At 41.4% G+C, this 18,447-nt stretch overlaps 1 protein-coding gene across 1 annotated transcript in view; it reads left to right on the plus strand.

Moving 5' to 3' along the window:
* adgrb2 (adhesion G protein-coupled receptor B2) overlaps positions 1-18,447 on the plus strand; it is a 695,462-nt gene that overhangs the window by 344,476 nt on the left and 332,539 nt on the right. Inside the window, 3 exon segments of the mRNA XM_034161569.1 lie at positions 4,017-4,178; positions 14,500-14,664; positions 16,670-16,834. Coding sequence (XP_034017460.1) covers positions 4,017-4,178; positions 14,500-14,664; positions 16,670-16,834 — 492 coding nt within the window.

Here is an 18,447-nt window from a genome sequence, read left to right on the forward strand (position 1 = left end):
TACATGATAAACACCACAATAATACTATTTATGTGTGTGTCACTACTTGCCAGCTGTCTCCATCTCTATACTTTTTTAATACTGTCATCCTCTCAGTCTTTTTTTTAACAGCAGTTCCTCTGAGCAATCCTTCACACAGCAAACTTAATTATTTATCACCATGATTTATTTAGCTTTGCTCAACACAAGGACCAGCAATCTTCATCCTGCTGTCTCCAAATTTTTCTCCCCAAAAACCCTCACTCTCATCCTCTTTCACACACCCCCCACCCCACCCCACCCAATTCCACTATAATTTTCCACATAACCTCCTGCTTGGCGTCACTTTAATTCTGAAAGATTTCAGACTTTTCTACCATAAATCTCTCTGTGTTCACTTTTATTTGTAATGCTGTTTCATTTCTTTTTGATTTTCTTTCATTTTGCCATGCATTTAAGCAACCTCATCTTTCATTTCTTTCTCACTGTGGATTCTGTCAAGACTCTTGAACATTTTTTAACCCATTATAGGTTTCGCTTGCCATCATTATTACCCCCAATCTCTCTTCTGATACTTTGAAATTATTATCCAATGTGCTTTCTGAACCCATTTCCATTATGGCACAGGTTGAACATACAACTGCTATAAGAGTGCAACAATGATGAATTAGGCACATAAATATAAGAAAATAGTGAAGAACTTACGAGTTTTGAAGCCAGGCTTGATATCTTGGAAGGTTTGCTGCATCTGTGTAGCTTCAGCATTTCAAAACGTTATTTTATTATTGATTGAATTTATTGCTTTATTTATTTAGTTAGTAAGTCTTCAATTAAAAAAAAATACAAATACATGTCCTTATCTATGGCCTTGAGCATGTTCATGAAGGAAAGAACAAAGCTGGGAATACAAGCAGTGGAAAAAGAGATTCCTCCTGTGGGATGTCTTCTTGGCAAATCCAACTGGAAGGAGGCCCCATGGAAGACCCAAGACAAGCTGAAGGGATGATATTTCCCACCTGGCTTAAGGTAGATGTCAGTCCCTCAGGGAAATCTGGGGTAAGCTGCTTGGTCTCCTGCCACCATGACCTGGACCCAGATGAGCAGTAGAAAATGAATGGAAAGAAATACAATAATGTTTTACATTTTTGGAGTGTTTTGACTGCTCAGGTCATGCTAAATGTCTGGGTGCTCTGAGAAGACTCTTCATATACATTGTGCCTGTCCAGCTGTAAATTGGTACTGGTCTTGTCTCGACAAGTAATGGCTTCCAAGTGAGGAAGAGTGATAGACTCTCATGTAATTTATTCTATGGATTCTGGACACCAGTGGGTGTCAGGGCCAATATAAGAAAATGCAAATGAATAATCAAATTAAAATCTTAGCCAGAGAAAAGAAATAGTTTGAGAGGGGAGTGAAGGAAGCATTGTATGTGAAACAGTTGAAACCCAGCCTTAACGGGGGAGGGGGTCTGAGACACGCTTTCTCCCCTGTTTACAATGGGGTACTCAGGTCAAAGCAGTTTCAGTCTTTTGTTCATGGTAATAAGTCATTCACATCATCAGGAGAGGTGCCAGTCCCATCGTTAGGAGGGACAGCAGCCCTGTCGTTAGAAGGGTGCTAACTAGAGCACAATAGCTGCTAATTAGAGCAATTGTTAATCGCTAGCCAATAGCAGTCTGCCTCTCGGTAGGAGGGGTCTGGTTAGATATAAAACTCCAGCTTTTGCTGGCTTCTGTTATTCTTCTCTATAAGAGTCAAGACAGAAGTCAGACTACCAGAGCAAGACTTTTAGCCGAGGAAGCTTCTGCGATTAGAAGTGAAACGTCCTCACGTCAAGCAACCCAGTCCAGTTGAAGATTCAAGCTTCTCTACAATATTTTTTTTTCTCTTAAATATACAAAGATATGGAAACTTGATGAAAAATGCCTACTTCCAATTGTTGGAGGGATGGAAGAAGAAGAAAGGCTTTTATTGCCATTGTACATACAACAGAATTTGTCCTCTGCATTTACTCATTCATTTTCTATACCTACTTACCCCTGCCAAGTGTCACAGGGCTGCTGAAGCCTATCCCAGCAGTCACTGGGTGAGAGGAGGGATATCCTCTAGATAGTACACCATTCTATCGCAGGGCCATATATGGACAAACCCATTCACCCTCGCACACACGGCTACTGTCAATTTAAAGTTTCCAATTCCCCTAACCTGCATGTACTTGGAAGTGGGATGAAGCCAGAGGACCAGGAAGGAACGCAACCATGGAAAGAACTTGCAAACTCCACACAGCGAGGACCAGGTGGGAAGTGATCCCACAACCTTCTTGCTGTGAGGCAATAGTGCCAACCACTCATCCACCATGCCACCCCCCGTATGTTTAACCCATCCCAATTACAATTAGACCCAATCATGGGGATACTCTAAGTTTTCCCATTGTTGGGGGTCCTCAGTCCTAATGCACGTGTGGCACATAGCCATAGAGATCAACAAATGTTGAACAGCTGATTTGAGGATTTGCTTATCCAGAATATTCTGCTTGAATGTTTTTGTGTTCCTTTTTTTGAAAATGGTTATCTCAAAATTACAGTATAATTCATAATCAATGCTGCACATGTGATTTCTTTTTTTTTTTTTCAGTTTGCTACATGTAAAATTTGCAGGGGTTTTTTTTGTGCTGTATTGTTGCACTCTAATGGCCTACTTTTTATGTCTTGTCATGGCAATCCTTCGGTGGCAAGCGAGATTGTCTCTTGATCGATTCCTGAATGAGATATCGCCATCCAGGATCAATCTAGAGATGTCTGTGTGGAGGTTTGTTTAACACGGGAATGTCATTGCACACCAACAAACACACGGTCCTTGACATATCATTAGCCTGGTCCAATCATGGGCAACCCAGATGATCAGTGTCTGAGAACCTGCTGCAGCTTTCATCCCCCTTCACAGCCATCACCAACTCCGATTGATCCACCGTTGACAGGAATTTGTGTTTCACCAGAGCACCTTTAGCCATCTCATGTTCAAGGGTCCTGTTGGGGCTTCATGATTATCATAGCAGCCACCGGGCACACACGTTCCCCACCATATTTCACTCCAGCAGACAATCCCCTACTTTGTCCAGGTGTCATGACACATATGAGGGGTTCCATTTTGACACCCTTGAATGTTTATACTACAACCATAAAACAGCATCATAGTGTAGTATTTTTTTCATGTAAGTCTCTAATTTGCTATTAGTTACAGTCATTTTTGTTTGTTTTGTTTCACTCACATAAAGGAATTACTATTATTTATGTGTTTGGTGATTAATTTATAAGGTTGAACTCTGACTTCAAATTCTGTACCATAAAACATTTTCAAGTTGGAGACCACACACCTATGATATAGTACTGGAATTTATTTCTCATGAATCTATGATGGAATCTCAGAGAGTACCTCATATTTTCCCTGTAATTTTACTGCACCCCACCCCTTAAAACCTACAATGACCTAAATATGCCTTCATAGTTGTATGCATTTAAAAAATTATTATCATACCAAAGATGCTCAGAAATGTATCCAGTTTTGTTTAAGGAAAGGAAATGCACAGGCCTTCATTCAATTGCATATGTCTTATTTTTTTAAATATGCTGTTTGTTTTGCTTTAATTTGTGGATTAAATGAATTGAGAAGTGTGGTTAACACTAACAGCTTTTAATGCTGTAATTGCTTTCCTGTACCATCTTCTGGTTCATTCAATATGGAAACTGAAAGCTCTAACAACTGCAAAACTAAATTTGCCACATCTGTTTCCTTCCCATACCTCTATCTGCATAACATTACCTTACATTCATTACATTTAGTGCCATCAAAGAGTGGCATTATGTTTTTTTTTGTTGGCTTTCTTTTGGTAATGATAATGGAGGTCACAAATTGGCCTAATTTCTAAGGGCTGTTAGTGCGCTCATTTAACATGCCATGTTTCAATCATTAGTGCTCCATCAGAATCCTTCCCATGCCCCTCATCCCCATTGTGTGTTTGTGTCTGTGGGTGTTTGCAGTGCATGAGCGGTTGCAGGAGTGGTCATCATGGAGTATGTGCTCTGTAACCTGTGGGCGGGGCTCCAGGACACGAACTAGGAGCTGCATGCACGGAGGCGGGGTACTGCCTTGCAGAAGGCCCGAGCGTCAGACCAAACAGTGCTACATAGCAGTGTGCCCTGGTTAGTGCCATCTTCATCTACACTGACACACCTGCTGTCTCCGACAAATCTGCAAACAAATCCAAAACACATGGCCCCTCTTTTGTCCATGTCTTCTTATCCTGAATGGCTTTTTTTTTTTCGTGGTCAGAGTTTTCAGTTCCATTTTAGTCTGCAGCCAACCATGACATTTACACCCACTTTTCAAGCTCCCCTTCAGCAATTCTGAAGGCTCATTGCACGAGTAAAAAGCCTTTATCTTGGATTTCAATGCGTCTTCCATGGTTGACTTGGCTCAGATTGCTTAGACGTCCTTCAGTGAAGCTCTTCTGCAATTGTCCCTGAGATCACCAATTATGCCAGTACCTCGTCAAGAACAGCCTTGAAGTCCCTGGTGTAGCCTGATCTCTTTCTGGTGTATGGGGTACCTCAGAACTTAATTCCAATCTGGCCCAGAATGTCCAACTGAAATATTTTTATCAGGCTGCAGAACTGAGCAGAGCAGTAAGATGGGAGGGGGGGTCAAATGGAAGATAATCTGAGGAAACAGTGGGTTTAGTCTTTTGAACAATTACACAGTGCATTCAGTAACACAGTACAATTCTGCATCCAGACAGACTCTTTACAATTTTCTACATATTCTTGTCACAGTGATCACTAACTAAAAGTCATATAGATCATGAATTTATAGTTATTTTCATCAGTCGTTTGTCAAATATGTGCTAACATCAGCTATTTTTTAACAGACTGTATGGCTTAAAAATTTTAAAACCTTGCCATTTTCACACTTAAAAGTAACTTGTTCATGGTGGAATGTAATTACTGCATGTAATGTTAATTTTTCATTTCAAGTGTCTATTTTCAAAGGTACTTATTTCGAAAGCACTGACAATACAAAAGGTGTATTCATCCCAGGGATTTAATTTATGTCCTGCTTTCTCATTTGGCAGAATATAAATGGTTTCTGCAGAATTCTGAAATAATAACACTAATGGACATACAGGTGTTAAAACAGTTGAGAAGAATCTGAATAATCTTTGTTAAATAATTGAATTGCTGTTTGTGGTTGTGTGTGTGCTTGGGAAGTCTATAATCACCCACAAGCTGAGCAACTATCACAGAACAAGTTTTTTTTTTTTTTTTTTTTATTGAAGCAAAATGTTTGCCAGTGCATTTTTGAAAATACAACTGGAACACTTTGATGTCCAGATCCTTTAATTACAAATGTCAAGTGAGGATTTTAATTTAAAATTTTCACTTGGTCTGCTTTGTCCACAGAACTGAACAAAATCTGACAACCAAATTTAAACAAAACTTTGATAAATGGTGGTGAGTGATCATGAATTCAATTAAATTATTGATTGGATGTGCATAAGTGGTACCAACCTTTTCTAAGCAAAGATCACTTAGATTAGATTAGATAGAACTTTATTTATCTCTTGGGAAGACTTCCTCAGGGAAATTGAGGTTCCAGCAGCATTGTATACCAGCACACAGGGTAAGAAGCATACAAGATACAGTGAAAGTTAAAAAAACAGTCTGCTAATATAAATATACAAACGTAAATACCTGACCTACTGATATATACTGAAATACTGACACACTTCTTACCCAAAGTTAAAACAAACCATTGGTGGAGACCACAGATGGAAGATTAGTTGTTGAATGTCTTCTTTATGGTCAGAATATTTTGACCAATAATGTGTTAAGTATTGAGTTATCAAACAACTGCTGCCAAATTAACCTAAATAATAATACATAATATTATAATATGGTTTCAGTTCAGAAGGTTCCGGGTTCAAATCCCACCCCTGCCACATTTCTCCATGTAATGTGGAGTTGCGTCAGGAAGGGCATCCGGCGTAAAACTTGTGCCAATTCAACATGCAGATCCACCTTGGATTTGCTGTGGCGACCCCGAGTGCAAACAAGGGAGCAGCCGAAGGGACTTATTATAATAATAAATAATATTAAGCAACAAGAATTAAATCAGATGCAGATGCTCGACAAACAATCGGAAGGCAATTCTGAGAGCACACACACCTCTGTCATGGTCAACCTGTCATCTGTTATAGTGTCTGTGAAGTCCTTTGATCCCGATTACTGAGCTGCAATTCAAATCCTCATCTTTGATCCAAAATGATGACTTTTAATCCTGAATATTGCCACAGAAGGTGACTTGTAATCCCAGTCACACAGCTTTGGTCCTTTTTTTAAATATAACAGATGAAAGATGAATCTTCAGAATCAAACATTGAAGAACAGGATCAAAGATGACTGATCTTTAACTTTTATCTTAATCACTCTTTGAATGCCTTATATTTCATGATCACTCATTGTTGATCCTGATCTTTGATTACTGCACTTCCCCATGGGAACATGTTTACATTCATCTTTCTTTCTGCCCTGCTTTGATATTGCAATCAGAATCAAAGGAATCAGGAACACAGATCCCAGATCAAAGTCATGAATTGCCCTACAATCTGTATCAAGTTCTATTTTAAGTTGTCAGTTATAGGTATCTGGTTACTATCAGATGCTCTAAGACAAACAGTGACAGATATTGTTTATTTAAGTCCCACAGTCCAAGACATTTAGGTCATTTACTGTAAAATGGGCTCATCCGAAAACAATCGTCTGGAGAGAAACCTCAGATGCCATATATGGAATCTGCTCAAGCCATTCTCACAGTTGGGGGGTTCACATCACACAGAGCTCCTATTACCACTGGGACAACTTTGACCTTAACGTTTCCCATCTGTTCTAATTCATCCTTCAGCATCCAGTATTTCTCAACCTTCTCATGTTCTTTCTTTAAGAAGCTTTCACTTGGAATTGCCACATCTACGACAACATGAGCATAGTGTAAGTTCAAGCAGGCCATGAAATCAAGCCCAGCTTACATTAGGTGACAGCAACTGGCCCACATCAGCTGAGAGCTCAGCTGACTCCTTCATACACTTTTAATTGGCACATCCCTCATAGAACATGTTATATACTCGTAAACTGTCTCATGATGTAGCATAGCTGCTTCCTCTACCAGCTGAATTGCACCTCACCTCCACCACAGCTCATTATGTATTTATTTGTCTCTAGTCTGGATTACTCAATGTCATTTCATTGTCTTCGATAAACTCCCTTTTCTGTTCCCCATGTAGGCACATGGGGGAGGTGGAGGTGTACGTATAGGCATTTCCACATAGACACATGGAAGAGTACAGAAGTTCCAGACCAGAGCCACACCACCAACTATAACGTATTGCAATGAATATTTAAGCTTTCCTTTGACCTACGTGTCTCTACTCCTTGTCAACCACTACACTGCCTGCTTTGGATATCTGGAGCATGCATTTCTACAGCACTACAGAACTTCTACTGTTCTTGAATACTTTTGGTGGTGTTGCACACTTGCACTATCCCATCTACTTGGTCATGCATCACTACACACTGTCTTATATTGTATGTGCTGGTCTTTCTCAAGGTTGATCTCGTTCTTTCGGTCATGAGCCAAATCTCATGACCATAGGTGAGGATCGGAACGTAGATCGATTGGTAAATCGAGAGCTTTGCCCCCCTACTCAGCTCTCTCCTCACCATGACGGTCCGATACAGCGACCGCATCACTGCAGATGCTGCACCGATCCGTCTATCGATCTCACGCTCTATCCATCCCTCACTCGTGAACAAGACCCCAAGATACTTAAACTCCTCCACTTGAAGCAAGGACACTCCACCAACCTGAAGAGGGCAAAGCACCTTTTTTCCGGTCGAGAACCAAGGCCTCAGATTTGGAGGTGCTGATTTTCATCCCAGATGCCTCACACTCAGCTGCAAACTCCCCCTCTGGCTGCCACCTTATCGTGGTTAGGGAGTTTGCGTACCCGGATGATCCTAGGAGCTATGTTGTTGGGGGTTTTGTGCTCCCTGTAGGGTCTCCCAAGGCAAACAGGTCCTAGGTGACGGGTCAGACTAAGGGCAGCTCAGAACCTCCATGACCAGTGAAAGATCAAGGACCAAGACGTCGCCCGGTATGGCGGAGCCGTGGTCCCACCCTGCAGCCAGGCCTGGGGTTGGGGCTCGCGCACGAGCGCCTGGTAGCCCCATGGGGCCCGGCCGGGCTCAGCCCAAAGGAGCAACGTGGGCCCGCCCTCCTGTGGGTTCACCACCTGCAGAGGGGGCCATGGGGGTCGGGTGCAGAGAGGATTGGGTGGCGGTCGAGGGCGGGTGGCCCGGCGGCCTGGTCCATGCTCACAGCCCCTGGCTGTTGGGACGTGGAATGTCACCTTTCCAGGCAACTTTAATTTATTATTGTGTGTGTGTTTGCTCACTTCAGCAGCATGACACAACTCTGGGGACCACGATGGTTGGATTATCACATGGGATTTATTTTTGCATTGTTGATTCCAGCACACAGCAGTAGGGTGAGAGGATTTTAACCACTGCAGTCTCAGCTCCACATCCACACTGCCCTCCTGGACCGCTGTTGGAGGTGAGATTCAAGTGTATTACTGCTGTCATGGCCTGGCACAACAGTTCCATGTCATATCTCCTGCAGAGTTAGAAGGTGATCATACATATATTACAAGGTGAGATCCACTCAGCTCCGAGCCTGATGCGTGCAATGACACGTTACTGTGCACCACGTAGAGAGGCAGCTGCCCATGGTATATACAGATATGATGGAGACAATAATTCACATTATTTACGTCACCCATGGGAAGGAATGGACAAATATCTGAACTGTAAGGTCTATTGTGGATATAACAGCCTGTTCAGATTTGCACGGTAGCGCATGGTGCTTTTGGTTTGATAGCTGCTGTTCACATTCACTGTTCATGATATTAATTCTGAATTATTATCATGATGAAGCGTGCCACATACATTTCAACAGTTCATTTGTGCTCCATGGTGGACATCATCATTATACGTGGGACATGCAGGTCATACCGGGAGGCTTTGCCAAGCCAGATCCAGATCAAGGTTCCCTCGTATGTGCTCAAATAGTTTGGGATCCTGTTTTTCTGCCATCAGAATATGTAAATTGTGGCCAGGTGGTCCTCAGATTGCACATGGACCACCGTGAGATAGGTGTCACATCTTGACGGCACCCAGAGGGTTTTGAACATGTGCATCACACTCGGGGCCGCCATCCAGTTTTGACCAACTGTGTGGACACTCGCCGATGGCTGTCAGAAAGTTTTGGATCTGAACCCGACACTTTTCGGATGTGCGTCGATTCGTCATTCTGATGCCATTCTGCATGATTCTGGCAATGTGTGACGGTGGTATTATTGTGGTCATATTGTTATTCTAGCAATACAGGTTTTGAGTATATTTCTTATTGTTAGATGGGAAACAAGGTACCAGTAGATTAAATAGATTCTCACAAATCCAACAAGACCAAGCATTCATGATATGCACACCCTTAAGGCTATGAAATTGGGCTATTAGTAAAAAAAAAAGTAGAAAAGGGGGTGGTCACAATAATAGTAGTGTGGCATTCAGTCAGTGAGCTCGTCAATTTTGTGGAACAAACAGGTGTGAATCAGGTGTCCCCTATTTAAGGATGAAGCCAGCACCTGTTTAACATGCCTTTCTCTTTGAAAGCCTAAGGAAAATGGGCCATTCAAGACATTGTTCAGAAGAACAGCGTAGTTTGATTAAAAAGTTGATTGGAGAGGTGAAAACCTATATGCAGGTGCAAAAAATTATAGGCTGTTCATCTACAATGATCTCCAATGCTTTATAATGGATAAAAAAAACAGAGACACATGGAAGAAAACAACCATCAAAATGGACAGAAGAATAACAAGAATGGCAAAGACTCACCCACTGATCAGCTCCAGGATGATCAAAGACAGTCTGGAGTTACCTGTAAGTGCTGTGACAGTTAGAAGACGCCTGTGTGAAGCTAATTTATTTGCAAGAATCCCCCGCAAAGTCCCTCTGTTAAATAAAAGACATGTGCAGAAGAGGCTATAATTTGCCAAAGAACACATCAACTGGCCTAAAGAGAAATGGAGGAATATTTTGTGAACTGATGAGAGTAAAATTGTTCTTTTTGGGTCCAAGGGCCGCAGACAGTTTGTGAGACGACCCCCAAACTCTGAATTCAAGCCACAGTTCACAGTGAAGACAGTGAAGCATGGTGGTGCAAGCATCATGATATGGGCATGTTTCTCCTACTATGGTGTTGGGCCTATATATCGCATACCAGGTATCATGGATCAGTTTGGATATGTCCAAATACTTGAAGAGGTCATGTTGCCTTATGCTGAAGAGGGCATGCCTTTGAAATGGGTGTTTCAACAAGACAATGACCCCAAGCACACTAGTAAACGAGCAAAATCTTGGTTCCAAAGCAATAAAATCAATGCTTCGTAGATGTGAAGAAATCATGAAAAACTGTGGTTATACAACTAAATACTAGTTTAGTGATTCACAGGATTGCTAAAAAAGCAGTTTGAACATAATAGGTTTGAGTTTGTAGTGTCAACAGCAGATGCTACTATTATTGTGAACACCCCCTTTTCTACTTTTTTTTACTACTAGCCCAATTTCATAGTCTTAAGAGTGTGCATATCATGAATGCTTGGTCTTGTTGGATTTGTGAGAATCTACTGGTACCTTGTTTCCCATGTAACAATAAGAAATATACTCAAAATCTGGATTAATCTTTTTAGTCACATAGCACTATTATTCTGAACACTACTGTGTATGTAATAACTGGTAGGGAAAACATGTGGATGGCTTTGAGCTTATTTCTGTTGCTGAAATGGCCTGTCGGTTCTTGCCTTTGCTGAAAGTCTGTTGTGTGTACGAGGTCTGTGAGAAAAGAATCCGACCTTTTTATTTTATGCAAAAAATATATGGATTTGATTCATATGTTTTTACGTTAGCCAAGCTTGAACCTTCGTGCGCATTTGTGAGTTTTTCCACGCCTGTCGGTTGCGTCAATCGCCTGTGGGCAGGCTTTGAGTGAGCACTGCTCCACCCCTCTCGTCATTGTTTCATTGCGAGGAAATGGCAGAATGATTTGGGCTTTTTTTCCCATCAGAATATTTTCAGAAACTGTTGTTAGAGACAGGCAGCTGGAAACCATTCAAAAATGTATCTGGCTTTCAGTGAAAATTTTACGGGCTTCACAGAGAATAAGGAGTGTTACTACAGCTTTAAGGATGGCCCACAATGGCACACAGCGCGCCACACTCCGAGCCGCCATCGAGAGGCAGAAACCACCACATCATTTCTAAATGGATCGCTGTGTGGAGCCGGGACCGTCGTGTCCAATTTCTCTGGTTATCACAAGAGCTGGACATCAGCCATTTTCCAGCAGATTTCACTTTTAACAAGAGATTTTGTCATGGAAAGCCGCGCGGAGGCTTCGCGCATCACGACTGATTCGCTGATAAAGCAAGACAAAGGAACACCTCCGTTTCTGAGTGTTAAAGTACAAGTTGAGACATGCCCAGCTCTCCACAATTTCTCTTATACTCACTCGACTGGTAAGCACTGAAAGCCGAGATAGGCATGTCCCAACTTGTCCTTTAACACTCCGAAACAGAGGTGTTCCTTTGTCTCGCTTCATCAGCGAATCAGTCAAGCCTCCGCGCGGCTTTCCATGACAAAATCTCTTGTTACAAGTGAAATCTGCCGGAAAATGGCTGTTGTCCAGCTCTTGTGATAACCAGAGAAATTGCACACGACGGTCCCGGCACCACACAGTGATCCGTTTAGAAATGATGTGGTGGTTTCTGCCTCTCGATGGCGGCTTGGAGTGCGGCGCGCCGTGCGCCATTGTGGGCAGTCCTTAAAGCGGTAGTAACACTCCTTATTCTCTGTGAAGCCTGTAAAATTTTCACCGAAAGCCAGATAAATTTTTCGAATGGTTTCCAGCTGCCTGTCTCTAACAGTTTCTGAAAAAATTTTGATGGAAAAAAAGCCCAAATCATTCCGCCATTTCCTCGCAATGAAACAACGATGAGAGGGGTGGACCAGTGCTCACTCAAAGCCTGCCGACAGGCCAATGACGCAACCAACAGGTGTGGAAAAACTCACGCATGCGCACGAAGGTTCAAGCTTGGCTGATGTAAAAACATATGAATCAAATCCATATATTTTTTTGCATAAAATAAAAAGGTCGGATTCTTTTCTCACAGACCTCGTATATATACATACATACACACACACACACACACACATACACACACAGTTTAAATATCTGCTTTCAAAATCAAGACAGAAAGGGTCAGTAAAAGAAAATATCACCATCACTTCTTGAAGCTGAACTAATGTCATTCGGCTTTGTCCAGTAATCAGTGATTGCATTTGCATTTATTCGTTTTTTTTTTTTTTGTTGTTTTTTGCATTTCCAAGGCAGTTTTTAGGCCTACAATGAAAGGTGTATTGATGGATATTAAAATCAAGATAAAGGAGGGGAGAGTTTTTTAATGCAGTAAATATAAATGTCATGGGTTAAAGGTCAGGAAATGCTTTGATTGAGAAGATGTCTCATGAGAAAGGTATCAAGGACCAAATGGAAAAAAAAGAATGTACACATGCAGAGAAATATTGATGTAGTTTTGACATTTTCACATAGTGTTCCGTGGGATAATTTTCTGTATTTTTCTATCTTCAATATAGATAACAGGAAAGTCTTACGCTATGATAGATTCATCTGTATGATCGTGATCATCATGATGTTTTTTATGCATTTCAGCTCTTGGATTTGACAACTCAATTATCACAACTCATTCCGCCTTTTCAGCGAGAAAAGGGCAGTCAGGGCGTTCAGTCCACCGGTGGATGTCAGACTTTGGTTAAGCTGTTTGGTATTCAGGTTGTCTGACAGGCACTTCAAAATTTTATTGCAATCATTATTTTTCTTTCACTGGGACTTTCTGCACTGACTCTCAGCAGGAATTGAAAAGTGGTGTTTTTTTTCATAATAAAATCTGAGTAAGGTAAAAGAAAGCATGAAAAGAACTGTAATCTGCTTTTCCATAGTAGAGAGAAATAAGAACAATCTCTACAGACTCATGAAGTGTATTTGATTATGTGTAACATTATTTATGCAATGCTAAATATATATACTCAACAAAAATATAAACGCAACACTTTTGGTTTTGCTCCCATTTTGTATGAGATGAACTCAAAGATCTAAAACTTTTTCCACATACACAATATCACCATTTCCCTCAAATATTGTTCACAAACCAGTCTAAATCTGTGATAGTGAGCACTTCTCCTTTGCTGAGATAATCCATCCCACCTCACAGGTGTGCCATATCAAGATGCTGATTAGACACCATGATTAGTGCACAGGTGTGCCTTAGACTGTCCACAATAAAAGGCCACTCTGAAAGGTACAGTTTTGTTTTATTGGGGGGGGATACCAGCCAGTATCTGGTGTGACCACCATTTGCCTCATGCAGTGCAACACATCTCCTTCGCATCATCCATGAAGAGAACATCTCTCCAACGTGCCAAATGCCAGCGAATGTGAGCATTTGCCCACTCAAGTCGGTTACGACGACGAACTGGAGTCAGGTCGAGACCCCGATGAGGACGACGAGCATGCAGATGAGCTTCCCTGAGACAGTTTCTGACAGTTTGTGCAGAAATTCTTTGGTTATGCAAACCGATTGTTTCAGCAGCTGTCCGAGTGGCTGGTCTCAGACGATCTTGGAGGTGAACATGCTGGATGTGGAGGTCCTGGGCTGGTGTGGTTACATGTGGTCTGCGGTTGTGAGGCTGGTTGGATGTACTGCCAAATTTTCTGAAACGCCTTTGGAGACGGCTTATGGTAGAGAAATGAACATTCAATACACGAGCAACAGCTCTGGTTGACATTCCTGCAGTCAGCATGCCAATTGCACGCTCCCTCAAATCTTGCGACATCTGTGGCATTGTGCTGTGTGATAAAACTGCACCTTTCAGAGTGGCCTTTTATTGTGGGCAGTCTAAGGCACACCTGTGCACTAATCATGGTGTCTAATCAGCATCTTGATATGGCACACCTGTGAGATGGGATGGATTATCTCAGCAAAGGAGAAGTGCTCACTATCACAGATTTAGACTGGTTTGTGAACAATATTTGAGGGAAATGGTGATATTGTGTATGTGGAAAAAGTTTTAGATCTTTGAGTTCATCTCATACAAAATGGGAGCAAAACCAAAAGTGTTGCGTTTATATTATTTTTTTATTTATTTTTTATTTTTTCCCCCCAATTGTCTGTTCCATTTAGCATTATCTTGACTCTTTTCTGAACCTTTGTATCATACCTCTGGAATAATTCATGATGTCTTCAACTGCTTGTTTTCTCCTTCCTTCTGTATCCAGTGGAGGGTCAGTGGATGGAGTGGGCACCATGGTCTCGATGCAGTGTGACATGTAACACGGGCACTCAGCTGAGGCAGAGACGCTGCAGCCCGTCAGTGCACGGCTGGGCTGAATGTAAGGGCCCCCATCAAGAGAGCAGAGAGTGCACCAACTCTCCGTGTGGTGGTAAGACATGCAAATTCGTTCAGATTGCTGGATTGCAGAATTGCAGATTGATTCAAACTTAAACACCATTACCTAAACATTGAGCATGTGCGATCTTAAGTCAGCCATGCAGTTTACATACCACATACCTGTAAATGGTGGGCTTGGACCTAATTTGGGATGTGGGAATTCTGCTGTCAGGGTTCTGGTGGCTATTGTGGCCATTGTTTCCATTTTGGAGATAGGTATCATCCTGACAGACTGTAAGAAAGGACTTGTTGTCCCTCTCTCGATTGGAAAGGGTAATAACCCCTGCTCTAGCATTAACCCTCTGGGGACAACGCCGTTGTATACGATGGCTAAGACCAAGCTTTACTAAATTATAAATAATTTTTTAATGATATGTGACACAAACTTACTTTTTTTTTTTTTTGCTGAAAAGTTAAGTCCGCGGACATTCGAGCCAGCCATCGGCCATCTTTGTATTCCTCATAGAAGCTGTGTGATGATGTGTGCAATGTGAGTGTCCAATCGGAATTGGTTCACCGTCACATGGTTTTCCAAAATCCAATCGTAGGGCAGATTTACCTCACGTGAAAAGCCAAAGATCGTTTTCAGGAGTGATGTGTTACTACTTGACCCGTTTGAATAGCCCCCTGGGTGCTCCAATGAGTACATACTATTAGTACATACTCAGTGTGCCCTGTGCCATTACGCACAGCGATCAGTGAAAGCACACAGAGCAGACAGAGAGCCTCTGATGACAATCTCACATGCTTAAACAAAGAGTATCTATCAGGATTGCTCCACTAGTGAATGTTACTGGATAACTCTGTTGCTTTCTCTGCGTAAAGCACTTGTTTACCTTTTTGTTGTTCAGTCTTTCACACAAGATCTCAAATTACCTTCATAAAGTGTCAAAATAGTTGTTTCTTATAGTTTGCTGTGTGTCTTGAATAAATGTGTGTGGAAAATTATTTTTCGCTTTATTTTTTCCTTGCCTATTTTGATTGTAAACCTTTATTACACTTATAAAACACAACAAAAACATATATATTCTGAAAACACAGGTTGTCCTGAAATTAAAAAAAGACATAAAACTTGATTGCGGGATGCAGGGAGAGCTGTTAACGGCAATAATAAAACGTTTATGCCAGACGAGTGAACTGTCCAAAAAATGTCCTCGGACCCCAGAGGGTTAATTGGTATTGCAAGGATGCTTCATTGCAAGGGTTGCTGGGTATGGTTGAGATGTCCAGCAATTTGGTTCCTTTGATTGTTAGGAAAAGTTCACTGACTGTGAAGTTTTGGAATGAATTGTTTCCCAGATTGCAGCATTTGAAATGTTGAATGAGGATAAGACATGACTAGGATTGCGATTGTCCTGGGTCCAGAACAATTCAACAATTCCACTCAACCATCAGAAATGCATCTTCTTTTGGGAAAAAATAAAGCATTAAACCTGTAGAGATATTCATTCTGGGAATTTCTAGTCTCTGGAACTTCTATTTTTTGAGATTCAGAGATGCCTGTTTAGATATTATTGAATTATGACGATGATGCTGGAGAGTTGACTATGTGTTTGGTGATGCTGATAACCTTTGCATGGGAACAACCATCCAGGCACTTACAATCCTACCGTATGCTTGTGAGACTGGCACATGAACCAGTGGCTTAAAGATGATGACTGACTGGTTTTATTGCAAGGTCTTTCCAAAGAATCCTTGAGGTCCCAAAGATTGACTTTATCTCAAATTAATGGTGACATAGCGATCATAATTTAGGTGTATAACTTTCATTGTGAGGGCTTAGTTACAGTGATGGACAAGTGGATTCCCATTGTGTGATCACCATGCAGTTGGATCAGTGCTGAGGACCCCAGCATCTACCCAAATATCACTGTACTACATCAGAAAGATGGTTAAATTGTGGAGGTGGGCTTTGGAGCTTGGAGATTTTTCTTCTTCACTCATTTACTTTCTCAATGCTTCCCTGTGCTGTTTGGCTTGTTTTACTGCTATACTAGGTGGAGGCAACTGGGAAAGCTGGAACCACTGGAGCCTGTGCAGCAAAACATGTGACTCTGGGTGGCAGCGACGCATCAGGGTGTGTGAGAACAATGAAAAGCAGGGCACCCCCTGTGATGGATCAGGAGAGGAAGTTCGGTCCTGTAATGAGAAGAAGTGCCCTGGTGAGTCACTGGGTGTATGACTGAACTTAGCAAATGCACATATATAGAGTTGACCATATATAGCATAGACAATGTATTTATTGATGTATTAGTCTATTTCTGACATATATTTACATAGATTTTGGTTTCAAATTGTAACAAACCTCCCAGTGGCATATATTCCATTTTATCACACAAAAGTCAGTTATATTTGTAACTTCATTTGGACAAATAATTTTTTTTATGAGATAAATATACATATTTCACATTTTATTATCTCCCCAGTATCAAATACAGGGGTGGGGGGGTAAGCGATCAGCATGCCTGTCCCTCCGCCCTTCCTTGTTTCTTCAATATCTCATGAACCAGTTCACCAGTTTTGATCAGATTTAGCATAACTGTGTATACTTGGGTGATTCCTCAACACCAGTCAATTACGTTGACCTTAAGTCAATGTCAAGTTCACCGTGAAATACTCAAGATATTGTCTTTGCCACCCTTGGTAGTTTGATATCTCAAGAGCCAGCTGACCAATTTAATTCATATTTAGCTTAAGCGTGTACCTGGATGATTCCTCAACACCAGTCAATTACGTTGAACTTAAGTTAGTGTCAAGTTCACAGCAAGATACTCAAGATATTGTCTTTGCCACCCTTGGTAGTTTGATATCTCAAGAGCCAGCTGACCAATTTAATTCATATTTAGCTTAAGCGTGTACCTGGGTGATTCCTCAACACCAGTCAATTACGTTGAACTTAAGTTAGTGTCAAGTTCACAGCAAGATACTCAAGATATTGTCTTTGCCACCCTTGTTAGTTTGATATCTCAAGAACCAGTTGACCAGTTTAATTCATATTGACCATAAGTGTGTACTTGGGTGATCCCCTGACACTTTGTATTTGTGATTTGCGGGGATATGTCATATCCTGATGACTCTTGGCATATGCTCACCCATTAATTTGACATAGTAAACAAGAGTGCATTTCAATGCATTCAAAATTCCAGAAATTGATATATTTTAGAAATCTTTTGACGTTAGTCCCACATAGGTCCCGAGGTACCTTGGTGCAGGTGCTTATCCCCAGATTCGATATCATGAAGCACATGAGTCTCCAGCTGGAATAGGACAATGCAGATGATGTCTTTTGTCCAACGACACAGATTACTAACATGACCAGTTATCAACCCCGGGTCTAGACATTAGTAATCCTTTTCCTATCTACTGAGCACCAAGACCAAGTCCATGATGTTATTTCATACCTAGTATGGATTTAATTGTTTGCTCCATAGTCGGAGAGGTCTCTTGACAGTACTGTGGTCATATTTCTATTTGATGCATCCAACTCCATGAATTATTTCATCTTCATCCTGAGTTTCTGGTCAACCTTTAAATAAAACATTCATTGGTTGTTAATGTGGGTCTCTATCCACATTGGCGTCAACTATCTATGGTCTCATGCTTCTTACATTTTTGTATAACACATGACATTAGCTGGGGTACCTTGAATCTTCTTAAGATGGATCCTCAGGATTAATTACATTTGTGGGGATAAAAATTTGTGCTCCAGATTTTTTTGTTCCCCCCCGATACAATTCCAGCAAGAACCAGCAATGGCTCGACAGTGGGCAAATAA

The sequence above is a fragment of the Thalassophryne amazonica genome, chromosome 20, assembly GCF_902500255.1.
Source record: "Thalassophryne amazonica chromosome 20, fThaAma1.1, whole genome shotgun sequence".
Taxonomy (NCBI): domain Eukaryota; kingdom Metazoa; phylum Chordata; class Actinopteri; order Batrachoidiformes; family Batrachoididae; genus Thalassophryne; species Thalassophryne amazonica.